Source organism: Pundamilia nyererei, unplaced genomic scaffold, assembly GCF_000239375.1.
Source record: "Pundamilia nyererei isolate P.nyererei 1_Seehausen unplaced genomic scaffold, PunNye1.0 scaffold00031, whole genome shotgun sequence".
Classification (NCBI taxonomy): Eukaryota; Metazoa; Chordata; class Actinopteri; order Cichliformes; family Cichlidae; genus Pundamilia; species Pundamilia nyererei.
Window position 1 is genome coordinate 1,090,530 of NW_005187432.1, and position 11,155 is coordinate 1,101,684.

The window sequence follows — 11,155 nt, forward strand, 5'->3', positions numbered from 1 at the left end:
AAATCTCCTAGAAATGTCATTAATTCCTTGGAAGTTACAAAAAAATAAAGCGTTGAGCATTACAGCACGTTTTAAAAATGTCAAATGGGCTGAAACACATTATGAAAGTTGATAGTCAGTTAGTTTTTTCCTAGAAATGTCATTGCCACTTAAAAAACACTGTGCTCACATCTGTCAAATTAAAATGCAATAATCCTGCATGTGTTTTCACAGTTGTTAAAGCTCTTACTGAAAAAATATTTAAAGTCTTCCCTTTTTTTCTGTCACATATTTATAATGGAGGATGCTCTTATTAAACGTGGCCAAAGTTTAAATAAATTAAATACATACAGCAGGAAATGAGCATAATAATAAGTCAAAATAATGTGAACACATGTTTGGCTTTAATCCATTTTATCTCAAATTTCAAAACAAGGCTTCCCAATTCCATCACTTTAGATGGAATTACAGAGTTGAGTCTGGCACATGTTATCTGGGACATGAGCAACCGATCTGTAATTCTCAGAAAAGTGTAGCTCTATATACGATACACACTAGTACAGAACAACTTTTGCATCCTTGTTTCAGATAGATGTCAGCTCTGGAAACCACCACATTTGCCCAGTGAGTTTACTTTTAATGTCACGTTTTGTCCCAAGCGAAGAAACAAGCTTATCTGCCCTACATTTTATTTTAATTCCATTCATACCTCTTGTGGTAGACGCAAAGGCAGGCCAGTCTGGCGATGGTCTCTCCCTGTACCAAATCCTCCAAACAGATGGAACACTCTCCACTGTCTTTACTGAGCACATCCGCTGTAAATGCACAAACACACAAATCAACAATCAGGGTTTTTCCAGGCTAAAAATGGCCCTCTGGGGAATGGCAATGCATGTAACCAGTCCATATATAGCAAAGGCAATGAGTCTACAGAAGTCTGAATGTTCCTCTTATTATGTTCAGTTTGATGAACAAAAGTTTCTTTTTTGACTTGATTAAATTAAAGCCTACTTAAAAATAAAGTGTTGCTCATATTTTTGTCAGAGACTTTGAACTTTCCAGAAGAGAAGATCACAAAGGGCACTTTGATGAGTGCCAGAATGTGTTTTTTTTTTATGCATAGGAAAAAACCCTGACATTAAGTCACCAGCCTTTTAATAAACACAGCTGTAGGAGTATTTTAGTGGCACGATACTTACTGTTGTAAGGTAGAGGAGGAGATGTGAGGCAACTCAACAGGTGATCCTCAATCCGACCCCCCGGGAAAGGCTTTGAGCAGAAAGGACAGCGGATATCTGTAGAGGGCACAGACACAACAGACCCAAGATTAACACGGTGTGTCACAGCGCGATGTAAATGATAGATGATGCGCTCTGAGCACAAGTGCTGTGTTTGGACATCTAGGTTGCACAAGCTGAAACCGCAAACCAAAGAGCAGCCTGAAACACACATGCTAAATGAGGCGTTCCCATGCCTGAGATGGTGAGAAAGACGTTGCCCTGAGTGTAACTGACCTGAAATAGCGTTATTTGACTGTACTCACTGCTCAAAACACTGACTCAGTCTTGAGGGATGGCCACTGCTCGAGCCATTCGTAGATACGACAGCCAGGCAGAAACAGTGCCTCGCTGCCCTACATTTGCCTCCTCCATCTATGATTCGCTGCCAGCAGTGAGCAGGCATGTGCAGTTGTGACCCATTTCCCTACACTTGCTAGAGGGCTGGCCTGGGAAATCCACCACACTGCTCTGTGTTGGCTCAAAATGTCACGCTTGCCGTCACATCTCCACCATCTCTATTCATCTGATTATCTAATGCAGGCCGAGACAAGTGCAATTTTTTTTGGCTTCCTCTGCACACTAATGTTCCAATTTTAATGCAAGTTCTTTTTTTAAAGAAAAAAAAAAAAGGCAGTTTGTTGCTTAAGACTTTCATGCTGCAGGATTTACCACGGACAGCCACTGTCAGCAGGCCTTGTGAACTGAATGGACTTGTATATCATCACTTCCAGTTTTATGCCACAGGTCTGCTTCATACAATAGGTCCTCTGATTATTTTAGTCAGCATGCGAGCAGGGGGAGAAAAAAAAAAAGATTATCTGTCCAAGAATGTAAATTCCTCAGCAAATCCATTTCATTCCAGACTGGCTTGATTGAGGGTTGCACTGTGGCATTTATGATGTTGTTATATAAAAAAAAAAACCATGTCTTTTACTTAAGGATGCAACAGTTGCATTTTTCTCTTAGTCAAGGTTTTAATAGCCCTGTGTTATTATTTTGTCTGACTTCAGATTAACATCAGCTGTCTAATGAAAGCACAGTCAACCCCCACATTTCCCCCCCTTCTCCTCAGGTATTGCGCAATCTTTTCCCGTCATCTTCAAGCTCCAACACATCCATGGATTTTATGTAGCTTCTGTGGAAAAACGCCTAGCTGTATGCAAGCGTTCCTGGCATCTAAAAACGAGCCAAACCACAATTACTGGTGCAGACCAGCCCCGTTACTAAGGAAATGTCATTTATGTGGCGCAAATGCTACAGATTGTATTTAAAAAATATATATATACATATCTATCTGGTGCTGTTTAGATGTTAACTTACTGCCGTGGCGATTGTTCAAACGGTAAAGGCCGATCCAAGCCTCTGACACCGGCCGCTGGTGTGTGCTTCGAACACGGGCGGACCTTGCGCCAACACGGGTGGCAGAGTGCCGATTCCCGGGCAGCCGCTCGGAAAAGGTGCGGTGTGGTGTGCGGCCTGTCTCCTCAACCTGCTGGTGTTCTGCGTCGACGGGAGCCTCTGGACTAACATTGCCGTCTTCCTCGGGTTTCCCCTCGCTGTTGTCGTCGTCCCCGGGTGACGCCTGGCCAATGCTAGAGGGGATGCTGTGGTGGTCAGCAGGGCTGCCGTCCGCGCTCGCTCCGAGCTGCCCCGGGTCCGAGTCACTACCCTCCTCCGATCGGCTTCGGTTAGCCTCAGTGTCATCGAAGCTCACCGAAAAGTCGACAACGAGGCTGGTGGGCCTCGTGCAGCGATGTCGCCGACAGGAATCCCGCTTTGTCCCATCTTTCCCGAAAGCTGAGGAAACCGTGTCTTCGTGTAGGCGACTCGTTCTCGTCCCCATCTCTGGTAGGCTAATTGAGCTGGCTAGCCGCGCTGCTTCCTCAAAACAAACTACCACAGAACGAGGTGGACGGATTAACTTCGAAACGACCCGTAATATGGTAAAATACTCGGATGGACAGTTTAAATAATCCCAACTGCCCAGTAACGTGGCCTTGTGAAAGGAGTAGTTGAAGTTCGACGTGTCTCCTCCGGCCTCAGTTCGTCCTCACTATCCACATTTTCCTTTCTTTTTTGATGTACCCGTTCTGGCTGCTGCAGCGGAAATAGAGCGTTTGCGTTTCCTCTTTGTGCCTCAGTCCGGCATTTACGGTAACTTCATCATCCATAATGACTTTATTATTTGAACATTAAACAGCTTAGATATGTTTTATGGTGTTATATGTTTATCTAAGATTGTTATCTTTTTCAAATAAATATATCTGAATTTATTGCGCGTGACAGTTGTTCTTTTCTGGTCGACACCCATATGTCCGGTATTACGGTAAAAAAAAAAAATCGTATTACGAACACAGTATTCTGACCAATCACTGGTCTTTTGATAGCCGGCTGACAGGACAGGTGTTTGTATGACAGCCGTTTACAGGAAATCAGTGGTTACTCTTGACTTGAAGGGGCTTCGAAACAGAAAATAACGTCTGACGGAAACGTTGTATATCAAACTCTCTACCCACGGAGTTGAAATTGTGGGTTTTGCGGTGAGTTTCCTGTGTCTAGCAATCGTCCTTGTAGCTAACCACGCCTATGAAAACTTGAGTCACTGCAAAGAACGAAACATTTGCTCCCATATTGAATTCAGCTGCAAATGTTGTGCTGTGTTTGCATTTGGCAGTTCATTCATTGCAGCTAATGTTCTTTCCCTATAACTTATATCAGTGTTTGTTTTATTTCTGACTTTGGTGGCTGATTTTACTGCCCTTATTCTTGTTCTTTATATATGGATAATTGTCAAATCGATGACATAACATGAGTTGTTGTTTTTGTTTTGTTTTGTTTTTTTTATCCAAAACAAACTCTGGAGATCCCCGCACCAAGTTTAAACGTCGTAGTCCCAATTATGTGTCAGTTTAGCAAGTTTTACTTTAGTTTCGAGCTGTGTTTGCGGTCTGCTTCAAGGCCCCTTTATATTTGTATTTATATTTGACATATTTATATTTGTTCACATTTCTGTATGTTATTCATGCATTATTCTGTATGTTTCCCACCGACACTATCTACAGTCTGTTGGGCATCATGTTTTTAGACTTTGTTCCTGTAATATGGTTCACGCCCTTAGATACAATAAAACAGTGCTTGTTCAAACAGTAGAAGGAATCCTGCCACTCAATACACTGTGCTTTCTAGGATTATATGGCTTGTGACTGAGAGGAGAGGAGTGGCTTTTGACATTCTGATCTCTCTTTTTTTGCAGATGAGTGCTCTGACTTTGCAGTCAGCAAGCCTGGCCCCAGGAGTGCAGAAGCAGCAGCAGGCAACATGTGGGAGAAGTTTGACTTCAAATTATTCTCCCCCAAGTCTGGAGAATAAGTTCTTAGCTCAAACCTCCACAATAATGCCCCAGCTTTCCTCCCCACTCATAGATTTTGCAGCACAGCCTTCCTCTTGCTCCTCTCTCCAACCCTCCAAACTATCTTCCACCTCATCCTCCCTTCTCTCCACCTCTTCCTTCGCAGCCTCCTTCACTTCTCCCCTCCTAAGCACCCAGAACAAGCTCCTAGACAGTAACTTATCTCATCATTCTTTTTCCTTGACCTCCTCAGTCCCTAATGACTCTTTGCTCCCCACATCCCTGGCCAGTGGTGCTCTACTCACTAACTTTGCTCAAACTCCTTCATTCTTCCACCATCATCTCATGAGTAAAGAAGAGAAAAGGAATGATGGAGGGGATCCAGATGATAGATATGAGATATCTGAAGTGATGCCTTTCAGTTTTGAAGAAACAAGTGTGGTACATGAAATATTCCTCATTCCTCTTTAAACATAAAATCATAACACATCAAATTTTATTAAAACTTTTGTTGCATGTCATTTGTAATTTAATTTGTTCTGCACAAGCAGATTTCTGAGGATGAAGATAATGAGGCTGACGAAATTGATGCTGAGAAAACTATGGACTTGCCTGTACTGGAAACAGAGTTGATGGAACAAGAATTTGAACAAACCGAGGTTGTCAGACAGGAGGAATTTGGAGAGGTCGAAAGAGGAAACGAGAAGGCCGAAGAGGAGCTGAAAGACAAAAAGGTTATAGAGAATAATTTATTTGTGTTGAACTCCTGGGTGCTGATTAAAGTGACTCCTTGTCTTTGTCTGTCCTTCAGTATTTCCTCTTGAACATTGTGTGTTGCTCTCTGGTCAATGAGAGCACAGCTCCAGGCCAGAAGGACTGGGACTCAGAGGACAGTGTTTGGACCAGAATCACAAACCTGGCAAAGGATATTTCTGCCTATGACCCACAGTTTCTTCTGAAGGTATGCATGGGAACTAAATTTTTAATATTTTAACTCCACCAGGACTCCATTATCATGTCAATGTGGTAGAAAAGCAAATTAAAACAAAACAAAACAGATAAACACTCAACACCATGTGACAACGGGATAAATCTACTATGACTGTATATATCACAGGCAATATTAAATTATTGCTCTGTTTCAGGAAAATATTGCCTGCACAAATGTGTTGTTATAAATGAGTGCATTACTAGCTACATGCAAATTAGCTAACTCTTTTACAGTCTCCTCATGTAGGTCATGAGGAGATCTGCAAAGACTTTCCAGACCAATTAATTCCCACAAGCCTGTATTGTTGGTTGAATTTACGAATGTCTTTAGTTCAACCCAAGATAAAAAAATAACATGGTTTATCACAAGGTCACACAGCTTCCAACATGCAAATTGTCAGTTTGCATTAAGGTGTGCCCAACATGTAACAAGAGCTTTACTTTCTTGGATGTTCAGAATATTTTCATAGACTATTTCACTGTACGCATGCTAACTATTTAGAGCCAGAAATGATCCCATTTGGACAACAGGATAGAGCATTGAATTACCAACTAAAGGTAACAACCTGGTTTGCAAGCTTTATCCAAAAACTGTACAGATAAGACTATACTGTTAGCATTCAGATGCTAAAATCAGACTGATCAAAACTGAAACAGAAATATCCTCCTCCTACACCAGATCATCTGCCTCCATCTCACCCTGTCTCTAGCATCCCCCTCAGTCACACCAGCCCATGTCCTGCATGTCCTGCTTCACGTCATTCACAAATCTTACGGCAGCTGCTTATTGCACATCCTTGGTACACTGTATCTGCTATCCTTCTTCTTCACATCCAGACTATCTCAGCTTTGCTTCTCTAACTTTGTCTCCAAATTGCTTAGCTCAGCTGATATACTCATCTCTAATCCTGTCCATCCCGGGCACTCCTCCTGTCTTTTTGTCAGTGGCACAGACTCCAAACCATACATCATAGTGGGTCTCACTGCCATCTTATAAATCTTACCTTTAACTCTTGCTGCTATCCTATTGACACAAACGACTCCTAACACTCATCTCTCCACCTACTGCACACTGCCTGCACTCTCTTCTTCACCTCTCTTGTGCACTGTACATTGCTTTGGATGGTTAAAGTCAGGTATTTAAACTCATCTACCTTGACCACTTCTTCTCCTTTCAGCTTTGCTGAACAAGCTGTATTATTAGTGAGATAATGTGATTAACAATGCTCAAAGTTCCAGCAGCAAAACATGGTAGAGCAGTCCAGTTCAGTGGCTCAAGTTAGCAGAGATAAGACTTAGAAGATGGCAGTCAGCTATAGCTGTCTATGTTTGCATACCTAACTGTAAGTCTTACCAATATATCTTCAAGATGAACTATGAACCCACTGAACACATGTTGTGTTTTAATCAGATAAGCCATAAAAAAAATTCCCAAAGGGTCCAACAGGGTAAAAACAGTAGAAAATCCAGTTTAATCACTCATATCAGAGGTCAGGGATAGCACAATCAGTTTTAGCTGTCTGCCGATTAAATTAGCCACGTCCCTAACTCTATCAAAGTGAGTGAGTTATAAAACAACAGCAACAAAAATATCACCCCTCTTAGAGTTGTTATGAAGAAGGAAATTACTCATAGAGACCAGAACCTACTTTTTAATGCTAATAGTTGAGCATTTTTAGTGAGAGTGAATTGCTTCTGGAGCCAGGCTGAAGCGCTCATTGAGGGAACTGCAGTTTTGGGGGGGTTTCCACTTTGGTGTTTGCTTAATTTTTCAGCCCTGATGCACACACATCAGGTATTCTCAAATAACCAATTTAAAGTGGTGCGTCATGAGAGTAAGCACAGCTAATGAATGGTACACAGCAGGGCCATAATCATGTATATCATATATTATATGGTCTGTCTGCGCCAATCTAGGTGGCACTTTACACTCGACAGAAGCTAAATATTCGGATCACTGCGAACTTCTTATTGGCTCTGGCTGCCAACCTGCCGCCCACCAAGCCACATGTCCGCAGATACTTCTGTGCTGCTGTACAGCTGCCGTCTGATTGGCTGGAAATAGTCAGAATCTACAGTACAGTAAGTCATAATGATTATCTGTTGTACGGTCTGGACGATCTGGATGTACCAAGTCTGTCTTCACACTACAATCTGATGTTTCCAGTGCTTCAGCCGCTCTCTGCCGATGTGCCTGAAGAAGGCGATGGCTGACAAGTTCAAGCAGTTCAGCGAGTATCAGCTGGCCAAATACAACACACGCAAGCACCGCTGTAAGCACAACCGCAACAAGCGCAAAGCAAAGGTACACATTCAGTGATTATGTTCTCTCCTAAACTTTTAAGGTCTCAATGTGGAAATTAAGGCCTAACCAAGTAATACTAATTTCACCACCTCTTTAGTGGGGAAAAAACGTTAGTACTAGAGATGAACACTTTGCTTTTATTGTTTTTACTGAGTTCTGACTCAACCAGAAAAAACTGCTTGTGGCTTCTGTGTTTGTGTAGCTGACTCTAAATTCACTTCTTAAACATACATGCTTTAAATATCTGTATCTGACCACACATATTATGGCATCTGTGACTTCCAGAAGCCAACCGATAAACAGATCAAGGAGTGGGCGGACTTGGTCAGATCAAATGCATCAATTCTAAAGAACTTTGTAAGTCAATACACTTTACTGTTGTGTCACTAAATAAGGCACTTCCTTTCAGTTCCTTTCTGTCTTTCTATTTTTTTTTTTAGTTACTGTTTAATGAAGTGCTTTCTTAAAATAGACCTATTATGCTGGTTCTTATTTCCTGTCATATATACAAGGCTATAAGCAGGCTTTACTAATTAGTGAGGCCCAGAACTTTATTTTCTCTTAATGTTTTATATTTAAGTCATAGTGCTTGTGCTCCAGTGACTAGCAGAAAAGGCTACACTTTTGAGGAGACAACATCCTGCTTTTTCAAGAGTAACTGTATATATAGAAATATGTATATGGAGTTTTGTGTGTATAAAACAATTAATTAAAACAAAATACAGATTCATTCATTCACTAGAAAATAAACTAGCACAAGGGGAAAAGTTACTTAATCCATATTTCTGTCTCTCCTGTGCCGGTGGCTCACTCTTCCTACCTAAACCAACCAATTATCCATTCTTATGAGTCATGCTTCAACCAAACCCCCCAAACACAATCCAGTGAGAGGAACACTACGGTGGGCCGTAACTCTTTAGAATTTCCATGGAGTTATTTTAAAGTGAAAATCATCTTGAGCATCACACAATGATTCATGTTACCAATTACTGTAATAGGCATATTACTTGCTTGCTAGCACGCAGTTGTACCGCCTTTTGCCTTGAGCACAGAAGCTCCACACACCTGCTGTTCAAACCAGTTTTTGACAAACGACCAATCAGGAAAAAGTTGACTTAAAATGAGAAGAGCTAAAACAACTTGTTTCAGAGAGAGTATGAGTTGTTCTTATCATGAAAATCTGCTAACTACTAAGAAATTGCAGCTTCTAGCCTTCCAGTAGTGTGCACCTTTATGATTTTATGAGTGAAAACTAAACTAAAATGTGTGTTTCGTTTTGTCGTGTAAATAATTATATTTTGCTGTTTATGTCAATTTTCTACACATCTTTGCTGAGCACAGTTGGATGTGCACCTCCTGCTGCAAGCTTCTGTGCAATGGGCTTAATCATAAACGTAATGGATCTCATAGATTAAGCAAACTCTTTTCTGACCTAAAGGGAAAAGTGCTAAAATATAAAAAGAAAGGACAAGATTGTGAGATCATTTAGTGCAGATTGAGTTGAAAAAGTTCCTGCTAAACAACTGAAAAAATGAATGACTCATTCATCATTTTAATATTGCTTTTGTTCTCTTGAAAAGCCGTTTTTCTACTCTTGTTTAAACGTCGGCTATGGCTGCTTTATTTGTGTCTGTGATTGGATGCAGTTGCAGTTAAAGGTGGTGGATAAGAAGCAGAGCGAGTTCAGCATAAAGAAGATGATCAAGAGGCTTCACATCAAAGAACCGGCTGAACACGTTATGGCCATTCTGGGGAAAAAGTAAGACCTGCAGAATTGTGCTTCAGAGTTTGTTTCCTTTCACGTTGCATAAGCACATAAAAAAACATGTAATTCTCATGCTGTTTAATTATGCTTCGTCCACAAGTCCTAATTTTTTTCTGGTGATTGACACCTTGTTTCTGTTTAGTTGTATGTTTACAGATGCTTGTCATCATATCTGTTCGAGAACCATTTATTAAAATCTTTCTGTACTGGCTATAAATGCTGGAGATAGGAAGTTAAAGTCTCGCTAAAAATATAAATGTATGCAGTGTTTTCTTTTTTTTGCACTCGAGGTGCATTATCCTTTCTAATTTATAAGATAGCTGGTATGTCTCAGAGAAATGAATTTGTACTCAATTCTTTGTAAAATGCAGCACATTTTTGTTGGAGTTCCTGTTTTGACCCTCTTTGATATTTATTCTTTAGAGAAATGAAGGTAGAAATCAGGTGCATATAAAAATGCAGTGTTTTTTGTTGTCATCAGGTATCCAGCTGATGTGAAGGCATTCACACACAGTGGAATGAAAGGCGTGTGGGACAGGGAGAGAGCTGGGCAGCGAATGAAACTTAAGGAGCCGCAGACGTGGGAACGGCTGCTCAGTATGGAGGGCAACAAGGCCGCCACCTGGGAGAAGCTCATAGGTCTGAAAAACAAAAAGCTTAGGCTTTCTATTGAACTGAACAACGTGCACGGGCTTGTTGACCACAGCAGTGCAACCACTGAATCACTTTACCAAGCACATGATGATAGGAAAAAAAATGCATCATCTTTCCCTCTGTGTGTTCAGTATGTTTCATTCCTTCAAGTTAAAAGCCCTCAATCACTCTTTACAACACATCAATGAATTTTATGTTTAAATTAGTTATTTAATATTTAGTACAGCAGACTTTAAAGTAGACAGAGCATGCGTGTATACATAACCTGCAAATACTCAAAGATAAACATGATTACACACACACACAGACAGATAATGTCTCCCCTTCGCAGACACCAAGTCTCTTCCATTCATGGCCATGCTGAGAAATCTGAGGAACATGATTACTAAGGGCATCAGTGAGGCTCATCACAACAAGATCCTCAGCAGACTGACCAATGAGGTGAAACACACTATAAATCTTTATTTTAAAGCATATAAAAAGCGAGTAAAAGATGAGTGAAATTGTTTTGCTGTTGAAATTAGCTCATCAGGTTCTCCGTAACTGTTTGTAATTTGTTCACAGAAAGCAGTTATTCAGAGCCGACAGTTTCCTTTTAGATTCCTTGCTGCCTACAAAGTCATCATGGAGCTCTACGCTATGGGTGAGATGCACTATAGTGCAAAAAACATTCCATATTCATTATTAAATCAATATTAGTCTATATTACATCAAATAGGCTATTTAAATTTAGATGATTCATTGGAATGTATAATTTGGATCAAATATTGGGTGTAATGTGAGGGGAGGCGGGGTGACCCTACAGTCACAGCTGGGATATTTGGGATATTTTT

General features: G+C 40.8%; 2 protein-coding genes across 2 annotated transcripts in view; one reads left to right on the forward strand and one right to left on the reverse strand.

The window, feature by feature from the left end:
• Positions 1–3,406, reverse strand: part of LOC102193163 (E3 ubiquitin-protein ligase znrf1) — a 15,555-nt gene extending 12,149 nt beyond the window's left edge. The window contains exons 1-3 of the mRNA XM_005728987.2: positions 2,580–3,406; positions 1,179–1,274; positions 689–794 (exon numbers count right to left, since the gene is read on the reverse strand). Coding sequence (XP_005729044.1) covers positions 689–794; positions 1,179–1,274; positions 2,580–3,102 — 725 coding nt within the window. The 5' untranslated portion in view covers positions 3,103–3,406. The remainder of the gene's footprint in view (positions 1–688; positions 795–1,178; positions 1,275–2,579) is intronic.
• A 42-nt stretch (positions 3,407–3,448) lies between these two features.
• The window catches only part of tep1 (telomerase-associated protein 1), a 39,465-nt gene continuing 31,758 nt past the window's right edge, over positions 3,449–11,155 (forward strand). The window contains exons 1-11 of the mRNA XM_005729162.2: positions 3,449–3,799; positions 4,511–5,049; positions 5,160–5,342; positions 5,420–5,569; positions 7,516–7,680; positions 7,766–7,903; positions 8,189–8,260; positions 9,550–9,662; positions 10,150–10,307; positions 10,654–10,763; positions 10,887–10,965. Of these exons, the coding sequence (XP_005729219.1) occupies positions 4,513–5,049; positions 5,160–5,342; positions 5,420–5,569; positions 7,516–7,680; positions 7,766–7,903; positions 8,189–8,260; positions 9,550–9,662; positions 10,150–10,307; positions 10,654–10,763; positions 10,887–10,965 (1,705 nt within the window). The 5' untranslated portion in view covers positions 3,449–3,799; positions 4,511–4,512. The remainder of the gene's footprint in view (positions 3,800–4,510; positions 5,050–5,159; positions 5,343–5,419; positions 5,570–7,515; positions 7,681–7,765; positions 7,904–8,188; positions 8,261–9,549; positions 9,663–10,149; positions 10,308–10,653; positions 10,764–10,886; positions 10,966–11,155) is intronic.